The sequence below is a fragment of the Cyanistes caeruleus genome, chromosome 4 (genome assembly GCF_971803275.1).
Source record: "Cyanistes caeruleus chromosome 4, bCyaCae1.hap1.1, whole genome shotgun sequence".
In the NCBI taxonomy this organism is placed as follows: Eukaryota; Metazoa; Chordata; class Aves; order Passeriformes; family Paridae; genus Cyanistes; species Cyanistes caeruleus.
In genome coordinates, this window is record NC_141704.1 from 4591440 (window position 1) to 4618406 (window position 26967).

At 40.0% G+C, this 26967-nt stretch overlaps 1 protein-coding gene across 1 annotated transcript in view; it reads left to right on the forward strand.

Moving 5' to 3' along the window:
• The window catches only part of TAF3 (TATA-box binding protein associated factor 3), a 113502-nt gene that overhangs the window by 77432 nt on the left and 9103 nt on the right, over positions 1 to 26967 (forward strand). Inside the window, exons 3-4 of the mRNA XM_086886442.1 lie at positions 8872 to 10688; positions 15707 to 15789. Coding sequence (XP_086742568.1) covers positions 8872 to 10688; positions 15707 to 15789 — 1900 coding nt within the window. The remainder of the gene's footprint in view (positions 1 to 8871; positions 10689 to 15706; positions 15790 to 26967) is intronic.

Sequence of the window (26967 nt, forward strand, 5' to 3'; positions counted from 1 at the left end):
AAAGCTGGTTTGGAAAGCTCAGCCGGGAAGATTAGATACAGAGGTGCAAAGTGAAAAGACTGATGGCCTGCTTTCCTTTTCTCAAGAAAAATACATATAAACCCCTCATATTATATTTGAGAATTATTAGATACAGATAATACTATGTGGATTTTGAGTCTTTAGATGGTAAATTTGATCTTTACAAGAGGAATAGTGCTGAATCTCAGTTGTAACAGAAATTCTCATCCAGGAATACTCCTGGGGAGATTATTAAAATACTACAGGTACTGACATTGGCTACAAAGATCTACTTATGCATATTTCTTTAAAGGGGGGGAAAAAACACCTTAATACACAGTATTACCATAGCTAGGCCCTATTATACTATTGTAATCATAGCTGAAGCAAGAACGGTGATTAACGATGGCAATTTATTGTATCTGACGAGGGGAGAAAATAGGAGATGTTGTCGTTATCATAAATCATATCATAAATAACCAAAGAGAAGCACTCAGAAAGCTTGTGTGGTGTCAGCAGCAAGCCCTTTCAGGCACGTTAGCCCAGGATGTAGCCATAGAAACCCCGAAGTCATATTGTTATCTTAGTCTTGCTGCAGTTATGTGATACAACAGTATTAACATATAGATTAGGCCATTTATAATACTAGGTGTCATTTCAGGTTGGCTTGCTTATATAGCATTTTAGTTTTTTTATTGTGCCGAATGTTAGGGAAACGCTGCATTTTTACAGGTCAGTATAGAGCCATTTATAAAGTATCAGCTTCACACCTCTGTCAGTCTTGCTAATGTACTCTGTTATTGATTGGTTGTACTCTATGAACTGTCATTGCCTAATTACCTTGTCTTTGCTAATAATTTTATTTTTTACAAGTCAAAATGTTCCTTTAATGAGAAAACCTCTTTTCCTGCCCACATACTTTGGGACAAGTTCTTGCATCTTTTAAGGATCATACACCCCAGAGGGAGTAAAAAGTGAAATAAAAAGCATGGAGACTAAGCCAAATTTTGTTGTAGAGGTTTTCTGTCCCTGGCTCTATGTTTTGATCTAACTGCAGTGGTTTTCACATTACACTCTGCACAGTTCAGGGGAGAGACTCAATCCCAAATAATTCAGAGCAACACCAAAGTGACTGAGCCAAGGCTGCCCTGCTGACAGGGAGCTGGCTGGATCTCACACATTTCTCATTCCATCACTTCCTAAAGATGCTTCTGGGGTTGTTTGTACTCTCCAGACCCATTAGCCCAGCACTGCTGTGTGTTTGTGTGTGTGCATGAGCTACAGAAAATGTTGAGCCACTGCTTAAAAGTCAAAGCAAAAATAAAGTCTCCCTTGTTGTATTTAGACAGAAACATGTTTTTGCTTACTGTAGCAGCACAAATTCTGGAGTAATATTTTGCCAGGTCAGAGAGAGATTGTGGGTGTAACAGATAACAATCTGCCAATTCTGTCTTCAGCAGGGAACTGGATGTGTCATTTTAAGAACCCTGCGTAATTTGGCTTCATAAAATTCCATATTTTTTAAAATATTAGAATGAGGGCAGCCACTAGTAACTGCTTAGAGGTGTTATTCTCGTTGCATCTGATATCCCAAAGTAGCAGTGGAAGCCAAAATCTCACATTATATCCTAAGCCAAGATCTTATGCTCAGAGTGATGCTCCTCACAGCTCTCTTTTTCCCCACTCCCTTAAGCTTGTGTTATCTTGAAGTGGGTTTTTCACTTTGCCAGCTGGGCATAAAAATACTTTATCTTTGGTTTTCCTTTTTCTTCCACCCTCAGATATATTTCCATTTGAGTTATCCCATTAGGTCACTTCTAGCCCAAACTAGCAGGTAATCTTTCTTATTTTAGCCTCGATTAGTTCCTCATTCTCCTGCACAAATGCTTGAACCAGGGCAAAAGAAAGGATGGGACAGTTTCCATTTAAATGTAGAACTACAGGTTTAGGAATTATGGTTTGTTTGTAGCAAACTATCAATACTCTCTTCTCATACTGGTGCTCAGTAGTTCATCTCCAATGATTTCATACCAAGATGAACAGGATGGAGAGGTAACTGAATCAACCTGGAAATTTTTGATTCCAGAACCAGATCATTGCAGTCATCCATATTTCCAGATGGTTGGATGTATTATGTCATTAGGGATGGAGGGCTGTTTTGTAGAACTCTTGTTGCTTCTTGGACAGGTTAATAAGGGCTTCTGGAGTGATTGATAAATTAATACACCGAGTCTGGGTCCTGCTGAACACCTCAAAGTTCAGTGCTGGGTAATAGTAAGAACTGAAGGCGCCACCCAGCCATTTGGGGTAACATTTTCCAGTGTGATTAACAAGTAGAGATGTTTAACTTCAAGCACATTTCACGTTTTCCTTACATGCAAAATCACTTCCCATACCTGAAAGCGCTTCTTTTTTTTTTCTTTTTGTCTTTTTTTTTTTTCTTTTTTTTCTTTTTTTTAAGTATTGGTGGGTTTTACATTTGATAACATACTGAGAAAGCACTGCACTGAACTTGCTGACACTGCCAGTGGAAAAATGTGAGACATGAGATCATCATGGAAGATGAATTCCTTGGTGGTGCTCTCTTCCCAGCTCTCTTCACATAGAAAGTATCAACTGGGAAATGTCAGGGTTTGGTAAACAGGTCACAACAGTGATCAGTTGTGTTCATACAGCAGAAAAATTATATATACATTTATAAATATATATATATATATATATGTATATATGTAACATATACACAAGTATCTATATGAAATCCAGTGCTCTAAGCCCCACATGTCACAGGTATCTCAGTGTGTTCATTTTGCATTAAGGTATCAGGATATTGGCCTGTAGGATATCAGGATTGAATTTTGTCCCTCTTCCATTAATTTCCTTTATGGACTACAAGCACACTTTCTGTTTGTTTTGGGAAAATGCCATTGTTATTACAAGTTAAAGAGATAAAACATATCATGGCACAAGAAAAAGGCTTCAGTTTTAACAGAAATCAAAAGCTACTGCTTATTAGGATATGATAGGGATGTAAGCTCTTGACTTAATGACTTAAAATTTCCAAAAACTTATCTTTGGCTTCATCTCATGCTTTAACTAGACAATAGGAAAATTATTCTGGAAGTCTGCAGGAAGTTTTTTTTCTATTTTTTTTTTTTCTCACTAAAATGTTTCATATGTTGGGTGGAACATTCCCTTCCTTCCTTGCATTTGAGAGGCTGAGCTGGCTGTAAGAAACCATCAGCCTTGATATCCATGTGGTCCTAAGGAGGATATGCATGGAAACAAAGATGGATTGGAAATTTTAGTGCAGGCACTGCCAGATCACTTCCTTGCCAAAATCCTAATTTTCCTTAAAAGCCCTGATGCTTCCCAGCTCCCATTCTCAGGTACCTGGTACCATGAAGTGCAAAGGAGTAGAGAGCTGATCTGAACAGAACTATGTGTGAAAGAATTCTGTGATCTACTGATAGATCTTATTTGGTCATTTTGCATTCTCTTAGGAAAAAAAGTGTTCAAGTTCTTTTTAAAAAGAAAATTATTATGGAAGAAATTCAGTAGTTGAAAATAGGCATGTATGACTTGCATGGAAACATCTGCTTTTTGAGAATTGTATCCATAATGGGTTTACTCTGATAGCTGATCCTGTTTATCTGGCATACTGCAGTTAGTATCAAATGCCAAATGCCTAAATCTTACATTATTATAATAACAAGAGTTGGCTTCCACAGGAACTGTTACCTCCCAGAGCTTTATGCAATTAATACATTAGATGTAGCATAGGAAGTAAGAGCTGCTGTTACTAAAACCAAGTTACTGTTTCTTCAGCAAGTGGCGTCCAGCTTTAGGCCAGCATGTCTGACTCTGCTTCATCTTGTACATAAGAAATACTCATTTATTCTTAAATCTACATGTCTTACCCAGATGGTTTTATCCTGTCACCACCCTGTGACAGAGCAAAATGTTAATCCAGTTTTCAGAAGAGAGACTGGAACTTTACTTAAATTAAATGCCAGCCAACAGACAGGGTAAGTTTTTGGCAGGGTCAGGAGCTGAGCAGAGATTTTTGTCTGTCCCAGTCTGTGCCATGTTCTCTAGGACACACATCTAGCTGTCAGTGCTTATGTTTTCTCACTGATGTTACCAAGTAAAAAGTCTGGTGACGACTAAGATGATGACAATTTTAATTTTATTGATGTGATAGATTTTATTGTTTGAAGAATGCCCATACATAAGTGCATTTCTACTCAATCAGATGAAGTTTGCATCTATTTTTCCTGCCTTCACTTTTATCTCACCCATTGTGCTGCCTCCTCTGACAAGGCAGCCAGGTGAGCATGATAATGTGGTACAGGTGATTGCACTTGTTTTTCTGCAAAAAGGCAGAATTTCTGTTCCATTATATCCTTGTGTCAGTTTCAGGGACAAATAGTCCCTCAGTTTTTGTAAACCTGGAAATTAATTACTGAAGTGTTGACTACTGCTGTCCTGGAACTGAGCTGTGGCCAAATTAAGAAGGTATATATTCAATAGCCCTTAGATCTGGGGTCCCTGCTGTGCCACAGGAACATGATGTACCAAGTAGAGTTTGAGCTTCTTTAGTGGTTTTTCCTTAAAAAAGGTGCAGGAGTTTCAGTTTCTTGCCTGAATTATTGAGCTTAAGAAATTTTCCAGCATTTGAAGTGGTGACAGATCCCCATGGTTTGCATTTGGGGTTCTGATGATATTTATCAAGTTCAGCTTTTACAGCACCCCTGTGAAATGGAATCATCATTGTCAGATGGGAAGGTAGCAGGATGTGGAGTGACTTGCCCCAAATCACCCTGCAGACCTGTGTCAATAGACAAGTGGATTCTTTCCTCCCTTAACTTCCAGATCATCCTTTCATGAAAGTTAATTTGCCTTCTGACATAGCCACAGGTGATATTGTTACCCATTGAATCATTTAGGTTGCAAAAGCCCTCTCAGATCATCAAGTCCATTAACCCAGCACTGCCAAGTCCCCACTATATCCATGTCCCCAAGTGACACATCCACATGGTTTTTGAACAGTTCCAGGAACAGTGATTCCATCACTTCCCTGGCACAGCCAGCTCTTTCTCCGGTAAGAAATGCTGCCTTTCCAACCAGATTTCTCATGGTCAGCATGCTGACAGCTCTCAGCTTGTTTTATTTCAGTGATGGACAAATTCAGTGCTGCGATGGCTGAACTCATCCCTCCTGTAACCCAGGCTCTGCACAGGGGGCCTGCTGACATAATAAACAATTGCTCTCTATAGCTTTAGTAATGTGAGCATTAATATTGATCCAGCACTGACTTCTCTAACGACCAAAAAAAAAATGTATCTGTTATCTTGAGAAACCTCCCAAACAGCTCCAGTCTCCTTTCATTACAGGGGAGAGTTATGAGGGCAGATGGCTGAGGTGATATCCATTTGACCTATAGATGCTAACTCGGGCTGGATCATTATTAAGGTGGCCAGAGATAGGGAGAAATGGCAGTAAAGAGAGTTAAAAAGCAATCCTGTGCACAAAGGATGGTGCGTCCAGAAGTGCCAGGTGGCAAATGGGATGGACAAAGGTGAGGAAGTGGCTGCGTGGTTGTAAATGCTCATCACCAAGTCAGGCAGCAAACACTTAAAAGCTGAAGTTTTTCCATATTTAGTTCTTGCTCTGGTGTTAATCCTTTGGGAGGAAAAAGAGACGTAGGTCTTGAACTCAAGATAGAAATTTCACTTTCTCTAATTAACTACCCCCCTCCACTGTCACAAGAAAAAAAAGAAAAAAAAGTGCTTCATTGTTTTCTGCCACAGCTGTGGTGGCTCAGGTTTGAAAGGCACTGCCTGGCAGAAAACCAGTCCTTGCTAAGGATCAGACTGTGGCCTTGTTCCAAGAGAAATTTGGATTTCATTTGACCATGATAGGATTCCAGATTGTCATCTGAGCATGTCTGAAAAGTGGTGAATGTGTGTCAGGAGTTAAGTGCTCATGAACTTCCTTAGTCCCTGGATTGTTCAGGACTGACCCAGGCAATTTTTTCCAGATGTTTTGGGGAATCCAAGTCCATATAAAAGGGATGGTAATGCTTCTGCTTCCTTACTAAGTTGTCTTTGTGGCTTGCAGGAATGTGCATGAAAGCTGGAGCCAAGACACCCCGATTTCTTGTCTCACCTCTACAAACTGCACTTTAACCTTTCTGCCCTTCCCTGGCACCTCCACACAAGATCACAGAAACTTCGTGGGCCCGCTGCAAACTTTACTTGGCCTTATTTAAAAAAAAATAAGCATTGCTCTTTTTTTATTGTACAGAACTCCGGTCCCTGTTCTCCAAAGCTCCTCTGAAATTGTTTTTTTGCCTTTGATCCAGCAGCTGCTGGTATTCTGCAATCCTAAGTAGGTAAAACATGAGAAGCACCTTGGGATGGGAAGGAGTTATAAAAATATGAAATATTGCAGCGTCTTTCCCTGAGATACAGTTTAAGAGGGGGGCTGTTTAAATGGACACTGGGCAAAAATCTTCAGCAAATATATATTCTGATTTTTCTAGTAAATGTAAATTTTTTACTGTTGCAGTAGTTTATTTTCCACTTTACTGACTCTTTTTATCCCCATGTTTCTTGCATTAAAATGGTTAATGTTCCTATCTCTAAAGTCTGTATCATCAAACCCTATCTTTCCTAATATTTTAATTTGGCTATACTTTTCATCTTGTGGCTGAGGCAAAAGATTTCTCTAAATCTCAGTTTTAAAATATGATGTTTGTTTTAAATTTTGTCTCCTACTTTTAAATGAAAAACTCTCAATGCTGAAGTAGGTGGAATGGGGTTGGGAGGGAATTGCTCAGTAGCAACCAGTCCTGTGTGACATCTGATGAATGCTGATTCTTCATCCCCAAAACATTCTGAGTGGGTGAAGGCAGCTGATTTCTGCAGCAGCTTAAACAGAGATTGAAATTACTTCCATGATGGGGGAAGCAGATTTTTTTCCCCATAGCAGGTGCAGGCTCAGTCCACAGTGATTTCTCAGTTATACTCTAACTTTGCAGTTTAAAAAATTTAATGTCAGTGCCCAGCCAGGCAAAACCTAACTCCCTAACATTTCTGTTTTTCACGGAAGGCTAAGACTTTATCCTCAGGCAAAGTCTCCTCTCTGGGCTGGCTGCTGTAAATCCTCTGGGCCCTGGTGAAAGCCAGACTTGCTAGCTCATTTTACTTAATTTGTGATGCTGGCAAGATTTGTGCTGCAGCCCAGGGCTCTTGACTCAACTCTCCTAAATCAGAGCATTGACACATTACAGTAGAGAAACACCAGCGCAGAAAACCTGAAAATAAACTCCTTGAAAATAGATATTTCAGAAAAATGCTGTCTTACTGAGTTGTAAATAGCGTTTAGTGGAATGTTTCAAGTTTCTTGGTGCTTTCTTCGTTAAATCCACTTGCTCATTAAGAAATTGGGTTTTAACCACTGTCCTCATAAATGTTTTTTGCTACATATTTCATGTGAGAATCTTGGGGCACAGGATATCTTTCCTCAGAAACCTTACAAGACAAAATGTCTTGAGTTTTTGCAGGTAGGTAAAGAGAAACTTGGGGTAAAGTGAAATGAGGTTGTCTGTGTAGGAATGTTAACCAGCAGAAGTGTAATGATGTAATTACTGCAAATACAAATGTGTCACATTAATGCCTGTGTAGACATTCTTATTCAGGACTAAGAATCCTTTTTCCTGCTCAGATAATTCCATTTTGAAAGTGAGGAAGTGTATCCAAGAGGATAAAGTGCTTGGCTGTGGTTGTGGAGATCAGAGGTTCTCTTTTTAAATCTACTGTGGATTTGTTGGGAGATCTCAAGTGAATTTTCTCCTTTCTCTCTCCCACCATAGTGTCACATGTGGGTGTGAAGATGGTGGTTTATGTAGGGAAAAAAAAAATTGTTATTAAACAAAAAAATAGCACAATCACACAGGTGGTATCCACAGTGGTTCAGAATAGTTGATGTCTGGTGCCTACACTGTGTAGATTTCAGGTTTATCTTGCTTTCAGAAGCTGGTTTTTGGTTTTTGAATGCCCACTTGCTCTGGAGTGTTTTAGGTGGATTTCTCCTTCATTTTGGTTTCACTGCTGCAGGAATACAGCATATGCATATCATACCAGTATATGCACTCCAGGATTGTCCCACGATGCAAACAAAACAGCAGTAAGGGAGATGATGGGGAAATGCTTTTCAAAGGCATGTTCCTGATCTGAACCAGCACACACACACGATGCTGGGGCGTTCCCATATAGTCATAACAGATAATGTCCACCTGCAGCAGCTCTTAAGATGGTATCAGACACAGAACCTGGCAGGTTGAATGGGGCTTAGTCCTCTTCTTTAACCTTCAGACTGTGCTGCTTCAGGAAGAATAAACTAGGTTTAAGAAGATGTTTTCCTAGTAGTTAATCTGTAGTCAAAATCGTGTGATATATAGGCAAGAAAGACAGTTCTGATTAATTTTACTTTGACATTTTGCTTGACACTGTATTAGACCAAAAAATGTTTCAGCTCAACCTCTTTCCCTTCATTTAAAAATTAATGAAGAAGTTAGGTGGTAGAAGTAGGGTGGTTTTGGGTAGAACTGACACTTTGAACCTGCTCTGAAAGCTCTGCCATTGGTGAGCTCTACCCTCCTCGTCTTTGCTCATGGGTTCAGTGTTACTGCAGTGAGGGCACCCCCAGTTCCAGCAGCAGCTGATGTGAGACAGGAGGTGCCACCTGTTCCTTCCACACAGACCAGTAAGAAGCTCTTATGTGTCCAGTTGTCTGCACATGAATATTTGCTCTGATGCTTGTTTGTTTCAGTTATCCTAATGCTTTTCTAAATGTTTTTTGTTATAGAAGAGGAAGAGGAGCAGGTTCCTACCGATGGAGGTACATCTGCAGAGGCCATGCAGGTCCCACTGGAAGAAGAAGGAGATATGGAAGAGGATGAGACAATTAATGATGAGAACTACTTAAGCAAGAGACCATTAGAAAGTCCTGATGCTGAGGAATTCCCACCTGTGAAAAGGCCAAAACTGTCTGTTTCCAAAGGGGACCCCTTGGACGGAACTGTGGAGCCACGTGAGCCTCTTAGCTCAATAAATACACAAAAAGTACCACCAATGCTTTCTCCAGTTCACGTTCAGGACAGTACAGACTTAGCCCCCCCTTCGCCAGAACCACCTATGTTGGCTCCCATTGCAAAATCCCAAGTGCCGACCCCCAAAACTTCAGAGGCAAAGCCATTTGTACCCAAAACAAAGTCCAAAACAAGTTCTCCAGGACAAAAGACAAAATCACCGAAAACTACACCCTCACCAGTGGTAGCTGGGAGTCCCATTCGTTCACCAAAAACTGGATCCAAAGAGAAAAAGTCACCAGGTCGCGCCAAGAGCCCAAAAAGTCCCAAAAGTCCAAAGGTTCCTGCTCATGTTCCGCAACCACCTGTGAAGCCTGAAACACCAAGTAAAACCCCTCTGGCTGCATTGAGTGAGAAGATAGGAAAGGAAAATATTCAAGTGAAACAGGGACAGACACCACCTGAGCCTGCCCCCAAGCCAAATATGGACAACCAGGTGAAGAAAGTCCCGGTCATGGACAAGACTATTGATGATTCGATCGATGCTGTGATTGCTCGTGCGTGTGCAGAACGGGAACCGGATCCCTTCGAGTTTTCCTCCGGGTCAGAATCAGAAGGGGAAATTTTTACCAGTCCTAAAAGACTTTCTATATCTGAATCTACAACTCCTAAACCTTCTGTTCCTGCCAATAATGCAAATAAGGCAGGAGGAACTCCAATACCTGCCTCAGGTGGGACTTCAAGTTCAGACATTTCATGGACAATGGATGACTCCATTGATGAGGTCATTCGGAAGGCAAACATGGGGACACCTTCTAATCCACCTACCAACTTCACTTATTTCTCCTCTCCTTCTGCTTCACCTCCAACTCCAGAGCCTCTTCTCAAAGTCTATGAGGAGAAAACCAAGTTGGCTTCATCGACAGAAGTGAAAAAGAAATTGAAAAAAGAGCTGAAAACTAAAATGAAGAAGAAAGAAAAACAAAAAGAAAAAGATAAAGAGAAGAACAAGGAGAAAAATAAGGAGAAGGAAAAGAACAAGGAGAAAGATAAAGACAAGGAAGGAAACAAGGAAGCAAAGTTTCAGTGGAAGGAACTACTCAAAGAGGATGATCCTGATCCGTATAAATTCAAACTAAAGGACTTTGAGGATGCTGACACAAAAGTAAAGTTGAAAGATGGCAATACCAAAAAAGAGAGAGAAAAACATAAAGATAAAAAGAAAGAGAAAGAGAAAGGCAAAAAGGACAAGGATAAAAAAGACAAAGAGAAACTCAAAGATAAGAGTAAGGAAGATAAGATAAAGGTGCCATCAGCACCTCTTGTGTTACCTCCCAAAGAAATGTCTATGCCCTTGTTCAGCACACCATGTGCCATGAGGCTTCCCAGCATGTTACCTTCCTTGTCTCCCATGCTACCTGAGAAACTGTTTGAGGACAAAGAGAAACCAAAAGAGAAGAAGAAGGACAAAAAAGAGAAGAAGAAAAAGAAAGAAAGGGAGAAGGACAAGGAAAAGGAAAAGAAGGAGAAGGAAAAGGAGAGGAAAGAAAGAGAAAAGAAGGAGAAAGAAAAGGAGAAACACAAACATGAAAAGGTAAGCTGGTTGGATGAGTTGAGATGGCACACTTGATTGAAAAATCCACATGGATTCCTATGTTTGCTGCTGAGCATTTTCCAAGAGCTTTGAGGAGAAGTGTGGTTACAGGTTTGGTGTTTCTTAATAATAACAGCTCCAAGGAAGGTGTCCACCAACAAATTCAGAGATTGTCCACCTCTTTGGAAAACAAAACAGTGGAAATCTAGTTCTGTGAATTTGAAATGTGAGATTGTCTTGGCTTTTCTCAACTCACTTTTCACTTGGAAAAGCTGCAGCTCAGACTCAACAGCAACACACACATCAAAGGGATGCAGTGTTGTGATGCAGCAAGTTTGTTCTGTAGGTTTCCACTAGAAGGGCATTATTATTATTATTATTATTATGCTTATTATTATTATTATTATTATTATTATTATTATTATTATTATTATTATTATTATTATTATTATTATTATTATTATTATTATTATGCCTTTCATATAAATTTCACATTTTGTTTCTAAAAGTCTGCTGTTTCAAAGTTTGTAGAAGCCTGGAAATTCCCAGGTGGACAGAAATGAGAAGCAGTCTGCCTTCAAATAAGTATTATCTCACATGCTCAAAAGAGCTGCTGAGTCTTCTCTTAGCAAATCTGCCCCCCTGCACCAATTTGTTTGAAGTAAGAAAATTATTTTCCAATTATGGTCTAAGTGTTCAAATGTCACCTTTCGTTCTGAGTCTTACGCTTTAGAGACTGAAGGGGAGAGCTAATTTTCAAGGGGTTTGAGTTCCTTGCATTCCTGTAACTCTTACTGATTTACATCAGCTAAAGATAATTTCTTCTTTCCAATATCACCTAATCTTGAGAATATATTTAATATTTAAGAAATGAAACCAGCATATTTGCATGTTATCAGATTTGAAATCCCATTAGAAGCAGCTACCCTAATTCAGGATTTGCTCTAATTTTTTGTCACTTCACCTTATAATACGCATTAAATTGTTAATATTGAAAAGAAAGAAGGAAATAAAGAGATTGTCTTCCTATGTGATAACCTTGGATTCAAGAGTTCCTAAATCTCTGTCCTTAGCCTTAGGAAGCACTGTGTGAGTTCTAGTTTTACCAAGATGCTCTTTACATCCTGCTTTGAGTGTAATACTCGGTTTGTACACGCTCAGATTTGGGATATTCCTCACTCTCCTTTTCTTGCCACTCTTACATTACCTGCTGGACTTGCAACAAAGTGCTGATTTCAAAATGTGCTATATTTTTAAAGTTTACAAATGGTCCATGTAGAATCTGGGTGATGTGGGGAACTAAAGTTTGTCTTCTGTGGATGAGTTGGTGATGGATGGGGTGGTGGCCCAGTTGTCCATGATAATTTCATGTCGGCTCTTAGACTGCAGCAACACTTTCACAGATTCCCCATTTTATCTGTCTGCCCCTTGTGTCTGAGCTGTTTTGGCAGTATTTAGTTGAGAATTTCTTCTGAGATTTATTTTTTAAATTAAATATGGGTGTGTGTAAAATAGAGGCAATTGTTTTACCTCATTGCATATGTTCAGTTTTGCATTTCTTCTGCAGTTGTCTCTGTCAGGTTTGCTTTAGAGTGATAAACAGACACATAAACAAATACAAACTGGTAAAGCTTCAGTATAGAGTCACCATATATATATGTATATATATGTTAGGAAAAGGAGTTCAACACTAATAAAAACTTGGACAAATTAAATTGACAAAGCTGCCCATTACCTTGGCAAAAAGTCCCTGTCAAAAGATAAACTTTAAAGCTAAAATGCATGAAAGAGTCCCCAGATAGAATTAAAATTTAAACTGATTCTTGAGAGATAAGCTTTTTTTAAATCCACCTCTTTGCTGCAAGTCAGGATTTTAAAAATAAATTTCCCCTTTAAATCTCTTGAGCGATTTTCATTTTTTGCAAGGCCGCACTGCTGGTGTCCTGGAAAAATGGAGAGTTAGAGCTTTATCAGTTGGTGCCCTGAGGTATGTGGCAAAGAAGCTAAATCCTTGAAGATTAGCAAAAAAAATGCAGCACATGGCAATAAGGGGCTTATATGACTACTAGTATTAGTTCAGGTGAAAGAAGTATTGCTTATACATAAAACTGGACAAATCCACTGACAATGTATTTTTAGTTAGCTACAAAGGAGTCTTATATTGCTGGACTTTACCTCTTTGGTGATTTGGGAAGCTTAGTAATCCACTGTAAATGCTCTTCTGCTGGCCCCAATTCCCAGTATTACTCCAGAATGCTGCTCTTTCGTTTTAACCCCTAAAAGTACATGTTTCCTTAATTTAGCTTTTAGATCACACAATGACTTATTTAGCCAGCAGTTGTGCTGCAAGAGCAAATGATCAAGTTACAGTTTGGATGTTTAATCTGCCACAGCGCGTCTGCCTCAGAGGTGTAAGCACAACCTGGGAGATGAGTTCGTGGGCTCACTGCAGTTTCATCTCCTAATGGCCAGGAGAAAATATCAGAGTCCCATTTCCAATATTGCTGTAGTTAAACAAAAGACAGACTCAGCTGTAATGTTCCCATTTTTGAGCCTTGTTATAGTTACTATCTATATAGTGCACATCCCATCCTGTTGGGTGATTGAGGCTTTTTATCGAGTTTTTCCTGGAATTTTGCCCTAGGCAGCTGAAAGGTACAGAGCAGCAAACAGAACACTGTATAAATGGCAGAAAACAGAAGCTGAAAGGCTCCATGCTGGGGGTGTTTGGTGGTGGCACCAAGAAGGAGGAGCTTTGTCTCAGGGCTTGCCTGCAGCTCCATGCCCTGCAGTGGTGTTGGGTGCTGCCCTCAGAGCCAGAAAAGGAGCTCTGGGGGCACTGCCTTGCAAGCTCCACCAAATGAAAAGCAAACACATGGAGAAGTTACACCCCACTTTACTCCAGAGATTACCAGGCATGCTGTAGGAGTGACTGAGCAGCTCAGGGAGCAGCTGCTGACCCAGTTTCAGCTAACCTTAATAAGCTGAGCTGGAAACTAAAGTAGTTGAGGAACTGCTTCATGAGAAATGGAAACATCCTTGTGTCAGGACAGGGCTCGCCAGAGCTGCCCCAAAGTAAGCTGCCCTTGCTCCTCTATCAGAATCCTATCATCAGTGTAGAGGAAGACCAAGCTCTGCAGGATGTAACTGTGAATGCTCCTTAGTTTTCTCCCTGGTCTAAAGATGTAAACCCTACACACAAACCCACATTGTAGAAAGATGCTTCCTCTCGTATCAAAGGGTAAGATTTAGCATTGTGGTGGAGGCCTGTTTTCTTCTCCCAGCAGACTGTGGTGTTGGTATCTGAGCATAAAGTGGTTTATGTGCTTTTCTTCTGCCCTGTGAGCCCACATCACCACTGTTCAGAATAGAACCAAGGACCTTTATAAATGACATGAGCATCTCTCTGTGCTGTGTGCTGGAAGCTGCAGCAGCTGTGCCTTTCCTAAGACATTCTGTATTCAAAACAGGCACTAAAGAAGAAGGAGAACCTGCAGGAGAAGAGGCAAAATAGCCTGTGCAAAGCCATAGTCCTGAGCCTCCAGTACCCAGGGTTCAGTTTCAGTCTGTAAGCAGTGGGTGATGTTACAGGTTAAGATGCTGGGGAAACAGAGAAAAGACTCATCTGTGGAAGATGGCAGTGAAATTGTTGCAGGCATTAGAAGCTTCAGAGGAAAAAATCTCTTGCAACACTCCAGGGGAATGACGTAACAAAAAATGTTTCTACATAAACAAAGAGTGGAGAGAGGCCTGTGAAATCAGTTAATCCATATCCATGGAGAGCTGTATTGCAAAGTACAGTTCACTCTGTCAGAGCAGGAGCACCACTCAGGCTGCTCTCCTCTCTCTGGCCTAGACATCTCCTAGAGAGCAGCTCCAATTCTTTTGCCAAAATGCTTGGCACGAGATTTTTTTATTACCTTTCTCAAAATAAGTCCCACTTGAGCCCTCCCACTCTGGCCTGTTGTTTCCCACACTGCTTTCTGTGCTTTGCATTGATTGTTTGCTCTCCCTTTTTCTGTGAAAGCTTTATGAAACTGGAGATTTGATCAGATTTCCATATAGTGTATGCATAGTAGTTTTGTCTCTTGAGTTCCTGGAGCAGATTCAGCCAAGTGGTTGTTTTATTAAATATGGTGACACACAGACTCAAAATGAGATCAGTCTCCATCTCTCTTCATATATATACACACACATATAATGTATATACACTTTTCATATATGGATCTAAGTTGAGTAATGACTGCCTGGAGAATCATTACAGTGTCAGCTGTAGCATCTGTGCTCATTCTGTACAGGTTTTGCAAACCAGTAGCTCAGTGGGAGCTGGTAATTTTGGCATATACTGGTTCCATAAGTTCAAGGACATATTCAAGTGGTCTAAACTCCACCAGATACCGAGATTTGAATCCCAGGCCACTTGAAAAATAGTCATTAAAAACCTCAGCCTAATTGCAGTAAAATGCAGTGGCTGTTACGCCAGTGTGGATAAGAACTTTCATAAAGTATTCATTGTTGGCAAATTCGGCTTGGAGTTTATTTGCTTCCTTTGTCTCTCTTTTTGATTCAAGAGAGTCATGGTACATTTTTGTGATGAACCTAGGAAATAATTGAATTTAAATATCAGAAAAATGTGCAAACACCAATGGGTGTCTAACAAGTTTGAGTACTAAGATCAAAGCATTTCATGTCATTGTTTAGAAACAAACTGTGAAGTTTTGTGTCTCTAGAAAAGTACTTAGTTAGGAAGATTTGCAAACAAATTGTATCAGGAGGTACAAATACAGCAAAATTTCAAGTTGATGTTTTTAGCTTAAAGTTTGTATTTTTGAATTGCTATGGCTGGGACTCCCCACAGACTGAGACCCATCCATGCCACGGGATGTAGTGTGAGAGAATAGTGATTAGTCTCATTAAGCTGATATACTCTGGTTAACTCCATCAGTCCTTTCATGTAATTAATGTATTTTGAGAATCTGCTTGCAGTCTTTGATTGATGATTGTGTTCCCCTGTACAGATAAAGGTGGAACCAGTTGTTCCAGCTCCATCACCGGTTATTCCTCGGCTGACTTTAAGAGTGGGCGCAGGCCAAGACAAGATGTAAGTACAAATAAATCCATCTGTAAGGTGTATGTTCACCCCAGTCCATCCTCTGGCGCTTGTGGGAGCTCTTCTTTTCAGTGGGAAAAGCTTAAAAATTAGTGGTAAATTACATTTATATACCAAAGTGTATTCTCCAAGTGAGATCCATCACCTTCCATCCATCCTACTGTGTGTCCCATTCCATGTCTTTCTAGGGCATGGATTACAGGACTCCATCTAGGCTGGCACAATGCCTCCAGTGACATTTAGTGTGGTTTCTGTAATGGATGCTTATCCTGAGTGTAACCTACAGCTAAGTTTCACAACACTCCCCAGCTAACAGTTGTTTTATGCTTTAAAACATAACAGTTGCAATTCCTTTATACACATCTGTTTTATTGTAACTGTTGATGATTATTCATGAGTGTACCTAACGCATTTCAAGTGCTGGTTCATTAGCTCCCTAATTATTGGGTGCTGTTGTACAAATAATAGCTACTTTGTACTGGATGAGCATAAATAGGGTGATCCCTATCCTGAGATCATCCAGCATAAACAGGAGGCTGGAGAGGCTGGGGAAACAATGCGTCACCAGGCTTCTTAGGCTGGTCCTGTGTTGTATGTGAAGGGTTTCTTTTAATCAGGTTTTTTGTGTTGATTTCATGGCACAAAGCACACTTTCATGTCCAGTGGTAAATATGAGCACCACACAGATCTGTTATTTCCATTCCTTGCATTAAATACTGCTAATGCAATTGTTTCTCTTATGGAGCCATTAGGAACTAAACCCCCTAATCACTAATTTTTCTGCTCTAGAAATCAAATGGGATTTTGATGATTATTTTCTTTTTCTCTGATTCCTTTTTCTCCCCAGTAGTAACCATGACTTTTACTGGTTTGAAGTTGCTAAGGGATTTCAGGCATTCCTTGGTTTCTAAAGGACACCCACACCCCAATTATTAACCATTTTTGCTTTCTTCCTTTCAAAGTATTTGAGTGTGATCTAAAATTTCTGTGCCTCAGGTTGTTGTACAAAGTTCCAGCTTTCTCAGAATACTTGTCTGTCCTGCTGAGCATGATTTGAATGTGCATGGCTGGACATACTGTCCCTTGAAAGCCCACAAATCCATTTTCCTCCTTGAGGAGCTTTTAGATACTTTAAAATTCTGCTTTTTCAAGGACTGTAGAATGTTTATATGGGGGAAATTAACTCATATTTTCAAGGCAGAACTTCTGAATTAAACTTCTGAAGCCATATTCTAGCACCAGTTATCTTCCAACCTTATCTCACCACGCTGTTTCTCATACCCACACATGTTTTGAGAGGGGACTTGAGGCTCCATCGGTTTGCTACAGGTCATGTGGGTGCATCATTGTCATCCCTGCCAGCCCTCAGTGGGTCTGAGATACTGACATCTTGTTCCATGTGCTTTTGTGAAACTCACTTTTATTTCAAATTCATTTTTGCATCTTTAGTGGCACCTTGCCACCCATCTGAGGATCTCATAACAGGCAGAAAGAAAAGCTTTTTGATGTGTTATAGTAAGGGAAAGTTAAACTTATGTTTCTTCTGTGTCAGTAATGATATTCTAAATACCTGGCAATTATCATACAAAAATGTTGTGTTTCAATTAGTCTGTCTATGGAGTTTACTGGCATGGGATTGTTTGAAGATATCATGAATCTCCATGGAAAAGTGCAAGGAAAGTTTTTAAGGATTACTAGAAGTTGATATGAGTAGAAACTAAATGGAGAGGCAAAATCCCTCTGCAGTGCAGCTGGGGCTCTTCAGCCTGGAGAAGTGAAGGCCGTGGAGAGACCTTAGAGCCCCTTCCAGTGCCTGAGGGGCTCCAAAAAAAACTGCAGAGGGACTTTCCACAAAGTGACATGGAGTGACAGGATAGGGGGGAGTGGCTTCAAAATGACAGAGGGCAGGGTTACATGGGATTTGAGGAAGAAATTCTTCCCTGCGAGGATGGTGAGGCCCTGGCACAGGGTGCCCAGAGAAGCTGTGGCTGTCCCATTCCTGCAAGTGACCAAGGCCAAGCTGGACAGGGCTTGGAGCAACCTGGGATAGTGGGAGGTGTCCCTGCCCGTGGCAGGGGATCAAAACTGGATGATCTTTAAGGTCCCTTCTAACCCAAGTCATTCTGTGATTTTGTAATTTTAACTTCTTGACTCCTCTGCTTGGACCAGTGTACAAAGCAGTGATGGCAGCAGCAGGGAAGTCTTTTCTCTTGTGTTTGGTTGTGAATAACAGTCCATATTTCTCAGATTTAAAGTAATACCTGCATTCTGGCTTGTTTGGAGTGCAAATGTTCTTACAACACACATCAGCTCAAAAGAAGTGGCCATTTACTACATTGGGTTAATAGACATGAAAATGTATTATTGCTGAAGGATGGACAAACCAATATTGGAAAAACTGTCCTGCTTAAGAGTTTTTTTGGAAGTGTTTTAACTGCACAGTAAAACAAGAAGAAAGTAGATTATTATCAAAGCATTTCCATCTTAGTTGTAAACAATTACAGCAATACTTGCATGGATGCCACATTAGAAGAAATTTACTGGATTCCATTCTAATGCAATTAGAGCTAATTTTGTTCTTTAAATGAATAAAAGGTCAGCTAGTAAATCTAGTTTATCTCAAGTCCAGGCTTCAATAAATTGTTTTATTTAATTTGTTGTAAAAGATCTTATCCTTAATGGGCCTTGCTCTTATTGGTTTGCTTGGGTTCTAAAATATTTATGACCACCTTTTTAGATATGATTTGAATGATATGTTGGAAGGGTTTTTCACTTTTTTTTTTTTTTTTTCCATTCCAGTGTTATCAAGGTAGATTGCTAACTGAGTTAGTATAGGAAGGAACTAGAGATGCTATCTTTTTTCAAAACAAAACAAGCAAAACAAAAAACACAGACTTTTAAATTTTAAATGAACTGCAAATGATGAGTAGGGTTTAGTACTTTTACTCAATTACATCATGGCTTTTTTTGGTCTTGTTATTTTTCCTAGGAACTATCATTTTTCATATATAAAAGTTTTTTTAAATCATATCTATTGATAATGTGCTGACATTACAGCTACTACTACAGCTGACATAAACTTCAGCAAAAGTACATGCTGTAATGTTTGATACTTCTGATAAATTTATTCTACATTTAAATACAGCTTTTAAGAAAAAACACATGGCGTTGACACTAATGCCAGACCACAAAGCGCAGTACTACTCACTGGGTGCTGTCCCAGTGTTTCTGTATCCTGGAAGCAGGATATATGTTTTTTGTGAAATCAGGTCTCCAAATTTACCTTAAAATTTCAGACTTTTGCTCTAGACCCATATCATAACTCTGCCATCAGCAGGGAACCTGGAAAGCAGACAGGAAGAAAGGGAAAGACAGGCATTTTAACAATGTTTAACTGGTAAACCTGACCTGCTGCTCTAATGAAATTGCCCCTTGTCTTCTATATTTTTTAAGTGAATAGGTACGTGACTTTCTCCAAAAACAGATCACACACATGCTTAGATATGTATGTGTATGTGCCTATAAAAATGTATAATAAACAACCTGTGGATTGTAAGATAAATTCGTAAAAAGATTAGGTGATGAAAAAAATTTTGTTACCCAGATACTTAATTGGCCCCACTAAAAATCTTTATTACTTGGTAGGATAATATCAGTCTATAGCCAACTTATTTATGTGTGGAGGCTCATTCATCTGCATGATACCCCCATGACAAAAGCCATGAGCAAAACCACCTGACAGCCTGTGCAGAGGATCTCAAAACCAAGGGTCAAGATGGAGGAATTATCCTGTGATCATAGATGTGACCTCTCTTTGAAATATCAGTGACCCAGAAGAATATTTTTGGGACTGGGAGGACAGGAGAACCTAGTTTATTACACCAAGTTTCTTGATTATCCATGTAAGAAGTTCCATGACCCTCACAGGGAAGAATTTTTTCCCGATATCCAATCTAACCCTGCTCTCTTTCAGTTCTATTTGCTCAAGAATTGGTTATTTTAAGTGCAACACAAAATTGCAGCAAAACAGTTTTTCACTCATACTTTTTGAAATCCCACAGAACTACATAATTTCATAATTTCACTTGTAGCATGCAGAGTGCCACCAAGTGCATGCTCACCAAAAAAGCCTTAATGATGGATCTTCTATCTACAACAAGCTTAATTTACAAAAGAGTTAAGTTGCAAACTCTCCAGAGATTGAATTTTCTTGGGAAAACTGCACAGACTCATACACAATCAGACTTTAAAAGGTCATGGCACCAAGGGAGGAGAGAAGAAGAAGGTTTTAACAAATACATCCATATGTTTCTAATTGACTATTTCGTATTGAAGAAAGAAATTAGGCAAGAACTGTGTTGGTGCTCCCCAAAGTCACTGGGGATCTGAGTTGCTGTAACATGAATGTGTGTTATTTTAAAACTGTTCAAGCTCTATGTGAGTTGTGGAAAACTGGATATCCAAGACTTTGCTGCTAGTTTGGGTTAAACTAGAATCCTGCCGTGTGCAGTTTCCAAGAATGCACCTGACTGTTACAGAATCATCTTTGCTGTATATATTCAGGAGCTTCAGTTTTTAACTGGGTTGTTCTCATACAGATAAATCAGAGGGTGTGAAGAAACTTTTGTGCTCGTCAGACTTTGATAATTTACATTATTGTCTTCATAGTGTTTGCCCACAAAAGCTGAATAATGGGGTTCATTAAGCTCCCTGTACAGGCATATCCAAATTGTTTGCCTCCAGCCTTGGCTCCCGACGTGTGGCTGGGGAGGGAAGGATTGGCTTTTTATTGACTTGTCAAGCCTTAGGTTTGCATTACCAGCCAAGTAGCTCATGACCCATTCCATTTATTGCACTGTTTTGTGGTGGGGAAACAGGTAAAGGAATCCTGCTGGAAGCCCCTCCTGCTGCACGTTTTGATGAATAAGGGCAGTGTTTGGAGCAGTTAAGGCACCGTGACCAAACCCTTGGACAGACAGAGTGGCACAGCATGGGGCTATTGTGGGACACAGCTGTGGGCGGTGTTGGTTACCCTGCGAGACGTTGCTTATTCAGGGGAAAGCTCCAGAGGAGAATTCATTGAGGAATTAAAGAGGAGGGGAAAAAAAAAGTGATACTTCAGGGAGAAAAATGGAGAAGGGCTAACCACTGTTTGGGAAAATTAAACAGTAGAGCACAAGCAGTAAAAGTCTGTGTTTATTGCTGTGCTAATGGGTATCCCAATTATTTTAGCAGGGAAAGGCCATGTTAACTGTGCGTTGACAGAACTACTGCTCTGGGTGTCAATCCAACTTCTGCTGTAAAAGAGCATGTAATGGTGAAATCATTTTTGATATGATCAATAGACCACCTAAGTGAGGAGGCAGAGTAATGAAAAATGATCTTGCTCCTCTCCAAGGTGTGCTACAGGAATTCCAGTGATCTTTACAGCTTTCATCAATCTTTGTGAGTGTATTTACTGACATACCCACATTTCTCTGTTCTGTGGTCTTTTAAATTATAAGAGCTGGAGGACTGATTTTTGGTGCCTTTTTAAATGCTGAATGTATTTTAATGAAGATACTGTCTCAGCTATGATTCATATCCCTTTCCCAATTGTTCTTTTTTAGTGTAACATATTGACCCAAATCCTGCTGTAAATCCCCATGTGTGGTCCTGTATCCATCCAAAAGGCTCCTTCACTTTCGTGGAGGTTCCCCAGCCTCTCCCTTGCTGCAGGATTGCAGCTTTTACATGGAAAAAAAAAAAAAAAGTGAAGAATACCATATCCCTTTTACCAAACCAAGTAAATTATCATTTTTGTTTATATTTCTAGAGGTGATTTAGCACAGCTTTTTCTTCCTTGAGCATGAATTAAATTTACAACTTCAGATGTAGTCCTTAAGTTTCTTCTTCATTTTTTTTAATTACTGAAGTCACCCCAACTAATTATTCATCCTGTTTATGGTAGGTAGTAGTCTGTGGCAAATTATTTTCATTTTGCTGCTGGCCACATTGGGTGATGACTCCAAAAGTGAATCCATAAAAAGGCTTGAGTCATTAGAAAACAAAACAACTTACTGTGAGATTCTTTGATTTTTCTGCTTATTGCCCAAGAGTAAAAAAAAAAAATTATACAATATACCACAATTTAAAAAAAAATTCTTCAGGCAGGTTTAGACACATGAGGGAATTGCTTGTGTAAATGGCCATGAGCAGCTGCCCTTATGAAGCAGAACAGAAACTGATCAAACGTGTGAAAGATTAGAAAGGTAGATGGGTATTTGTTTCAAAAATAAACTTTCCATTGAGGGTGGCTGCAAGAGAAAGATACTGATTTGTTCTTGTCTTTGACAGAGGTGCTTCATTTTATTCACTCTTTTATTGAGGTTTTTAAACAAAAGTGAGGAAACTCCATAGACCCAAAAATTTGGGTGGTAGTTCCTGGGTGCTGGATGTGGACAAGAAGACCATAAAGAAACAGCCACAAAAGAACAGGTGGTCCTGCCTGAATTTAGTGAAGTTGTCCTTAACAATTGGTCTTTAGCTGTACAGAGTCTCCAAGTCCAGGACCATCTGTCTTACTTGTTTCTTTCAAAAACAAGCTTGGTAACAAGCTGAAAATTCCATGTTTAAGGTCTTAACCCATACTGGTACAACATTCTGGTAGTTAATATAATTCATGTTCTATACCAGTACCCACCAAAAAGGGTGGATAGGACTGGTTGATGGGCAAGCTCCTAGACCACGCATCCCATAACATTTCCCAATACATACAACAATAAAAGGCAGTTTGCAGGGAACATAGGAGAGAAAGTTTGCAAAGAGCTCATTGACATAAACATGTTTTACCAGGTTCTGGTTTTGCTCTTGAGAACTCAGCAGAAGGGGTTGGTGCCAGGTGGTTTTAACATTGAATATGTTTGTTATTGATGATAAGAGAAAGAAAAAAAAGATGAAAGATACCAAGACGCCACGCTACCAGCTCAGTTTTGTTTTGTCAGACTGGCAATGAACCATCCAGAGGTGTAAGTCAGAATGGTGAGAAAATGGGAGGGAGATTTAGGAGTCATCGACAGAAAGGTGCTTGTGGTTGTTGGGAGAAATACTCTGGGTGTAACAGATACAGATGGTGAAGGCCAAGGGCAGAACTCTGTTTCACTTAAAGTAATGGGAAGATAAACAGTAGAAAACCTGTAATTCAATTTTAGCAGTGCATGTGTCCATAAAGCAAAGGAGTTAGCTGGAAATGTCAGCTGGACTGAATGTCCAGATGTTTGTGGGGCTTTGCCATAATGTTAGAATAGTAGAATCATGGAATAATTTAGGTTGTAAAAGATGTCTTAGATCATCAAATCCAACCATTAACCCAGCACTGCAAAGTCCATTACTAAACTGTGTGCACAAGTGACACAGCTACATGTCTTTTAAATCCCTCCAGGGATAGGTGACTCCACCACTGCCATGGGCAGCTGCCTGTTCCAGTGCTTCACAACCCTTTTCATGAAGTCATTTTCCCTGATATCCAATCTGAACCTCCTCGGGCTCAGCTAGAGGCTGTTTCCTCTTGTGCTTTCACTTGTTACTTGGCAGAAAAGACATACCCCCACCTGACTGCACTTCCTGTCAGGGAGTTCTAGAAAGTGATAAGGTCCTCCCCTGAGCCTCCTTTTCTCCAGGCTGAGCCCCCCCAGCTCCCTCAGCTGCTCCTGGTGCTCCAGACCCTTCCCCAGCTCCATTGAAATGGAGAATGAGCACTTGATCTCCATGTGCACCACTGAAGGTCAACACTATTTTTATGGAAGAGGCAGGCACCTAAAGAAGTGGATGTTATCTTGGAATAAATGCTCAAAGTTCAGTTTCCTTGATAGAGAAGAATTCCACACAGCAGGTGGTTAAAGTGTTGAAGTATTTTCACTTGCAAAATTGCTTGGGGTTCCATTGGAGGTTTGGTGCATTCTGGCACTCTACAAACTCTCAAGTCGGTTACAGTGTGTGCTTGTGGAGCTTCTTTGCCAATATGACTTGTTTGTACAGAATAAAATATACAGCAGGATATGAAACAGCAAATAAATTTTCTTTCTAAAAGTGGGAATATGGGAATTAGCCTACATATCAGAGCTTAAATCACACTGATTCTCCTCCAGGGCTGGAATAAAATTTTCAGAATCACCTCTTATCTTTGAAGAATCCAAATCATATGGAAATTTCCTGATTTCCTTAGGTGTTTTTGACACTCTTACCCACAGACCTTAGAGTTCTTAGGTTTTTTCTGGTACAGCAATCTCAGTTCCAGGTATGAGATTTTTCAGTAACAAAATAGTTACATCACTTTCTAGCATCAAGGAATTATATCAGTAAGAGAATGTCAAAGCTAATAGATAATATGATGATTGATAATCCAAGTGAATTGCACCAGTTTCAGTTATGTCAGTGCAGTTGATAGTGTCATTTTCCTACACTCAGAGACCCATTTAACCCATTTAACTCCTTCTCCTTGCTTAATAATGGATCATGGGTTTGGAAAATAATTAGGACTTCTCAAATGTTACTTTTTTCCTCTGGGCAGAGAAACAGCTTCTTGGGAGCTCTGCCTCTGAGAAACAAAGATTACTGTGATTTTTTTACTAGACCTTTCAAAGTATTGATACATCATTTTTTTGGAGCTCATTGCCCATAGCAATCATTCTGTCCTGTGGCCTGTTTTTATCCTGTTTTTGAAAAGCCATTTCCTTTTGGTGCACGTCTTTCCCCTGTGTTCAGGTGAAGCAGTCAATGGGGCTTTCAGCCGTAAGGATCAGAATGAAATCAAATAAATTACTTCCAAAGATAGGAAACCATTTCACACCTTGGAGCTTCATTTTGCTCCAGATGTAGCTTCTGCCACTTAGAGACGATTAGAAACCAACTGACCTGTTTCAACACTTTAAATCTTGGTAGAATTTGCACTTTGCCTGCAAGCTGGCGCTTGGTGTTCATCCTGTTTGGGTTTGGAGCTACAGCTGTGAACAAGGTGATTGCCCCAGAATGATGATTATAAAGGGTTTTCATTCACTCTACCCTACTGAGAAACAGGAAAACTTAACTGAAGTTTTATTTTCTTCCTTCCCTTGGAGCAGTGTTGGACACAGTTTTAAACCAGTAGATAAGCACTGACTCTTTACTGTAAGGGTGGTGAGACACTGGCACAGGTTGCTCAGGGAGGTGGTGGACTCCCTATCCCTGGAAGTGTTCAAGATCAATCTTGATGGGCTCTGAAAAACCTGGTCTAGAGGAAGATGTCCCTGCCCATGGCAGAGGGGTTGGGACTGGAAGATCTTTGAGGTCCCTTCCAACCCAACCATTCTTTGATTCCAGGAGAGCTGACTCCTCAGCTGAGATTCAGATATTACACCCTACTGTCTTGGCCCAGCACAGTCTTGGTGTAGCTGAGCAGAAATGGCAATGGCTGATCTCATTAAGTTCTCATATTGGGTTGAAATGCTGTTTGCACTGGAACAGATTCTGAGGAAGAAAAATAACTTAAAATTATCTTTGTCAGGAAGCTTTATGCTCTGCTCTTTCAGCAAAGGGGTTATTAAAAAACAACATGGAAAAATAATTGGTAATCATGGTATTTGAGGATTTCTCTGTCCTTCCACTTTAAATTTCACATCCCTTAGGTTTTTCCCCTTTTTATTACTTTTAGATATGTTTTCTTGCTTACTACTGGGCACTCTGTGACAAATCAATACATGTGTTCAATGGTAAATACACTGAGGTTCTGTGAGCAGGAACAGCTCCTGCTGGCATTTAGAAAAAAATCTAAAGTGACTTTAGATTGGACATAACCAAATACACAATATTTACATTAATTCTGATGTTTTTCAAAGGGAGTGGTAACCTGTAGTCACAGTTTATGGAGGCTCTTATTACCACATCTATTCCAAAGGTTTTCTCACACCCCTTTATTCTGGAGGAACTGTTTTGATTCAAAAACAACTTTTAATTGACCTTTTATCTTTCAGTGTAGAATCTGTTTGTGCTACCTTGCCGGGCAAGCAGTCTGCAGAGAAATGGAGTTCTTGTCTCAGGACTCTGATTGTTTTGATGGTGGTTAATTTCTTAAAAAAATACTTATTCAGCCTCAGTTTTAGAGTTCTTAGATTGGTGTGGAGAAGGAGGCGAAAATTTGTTTTATATAATATTGTACTTGCAGACTAATTGATGATTTTGGACAGATGAAAACACATTTGGGAAATAAGGTAACAATATATGTGTGGTGATGTCCCAAGGAAAAGTTTAAATCCCAGCAGGACTCAGGTACCAGGTGGACTGAAGCTCTGCTGCTGTGAGAGCTGCCTACTTGCAGTGTGCTCTGTGCCTCAATTTTCCTGTCTATAAAACAGAGCTTATAAATCTTGCCATCATTTACATAGTGTTTTGATATCAGGTTTCTCTCCAAGTCTGAAGTAACAGTAATTATTAGTCGTGGGACTGCTATTTCCCTTTGATTTCTCCCCACCTCCATATTGCCATGTGTGCAGCCCCTTCTTCAGGACAGGCTAAACCACCCTCACTGAGATTACTCCATCACCTCTAATGGTGTAGCACAAAACCATTCATTTCTCCACTCTGGAGTCTAAAGTCTCTGAACTTCATTAGCCCAAGGGAGTGGTAGGCCCAAGCGTGCTCCGAAATGCCGATCTCCTGTTTTGATAACTGAGCTCTAAAATCAAGATAAACAAGCTGCCCTATATACTGAACATGTCCTAATTGCACACGTCAGGCACGCCAGCCAATTGATGAGTGTGTGTTGCTCGCTAATGAATATTTGTAGTTTTGGAAGATTTCACATGTGGTGTTCCTTGCAGCTTCTGCAGTTATTAGCAGAGTGGCTTCGAAGACCCTGTGCAGGAGGAGAACTTGGCTTTGGACCAAGAAACTCTGTAATTTAATTTCATATGTTAGCTGGGCATGGTCACTTTTATTCAAATTGTATTAGCTAATACTTCTCTCAAAGTGTTTACACTGTGTGCAGAGTTGTGTTCAAAGCCCTATTAGCTAATAGATTTCTTAGTCTAGACTTGGGGAGGGTTGACTCCCTGAAGAACTCCTAGCAGGACTTTGTTTGTTGCAGGATGTAGGACAGGGTGGCAGGGAAAGAAGGGGCAATGATGTTTGAAAGCATCCAAATGACTTCTGCTGTGC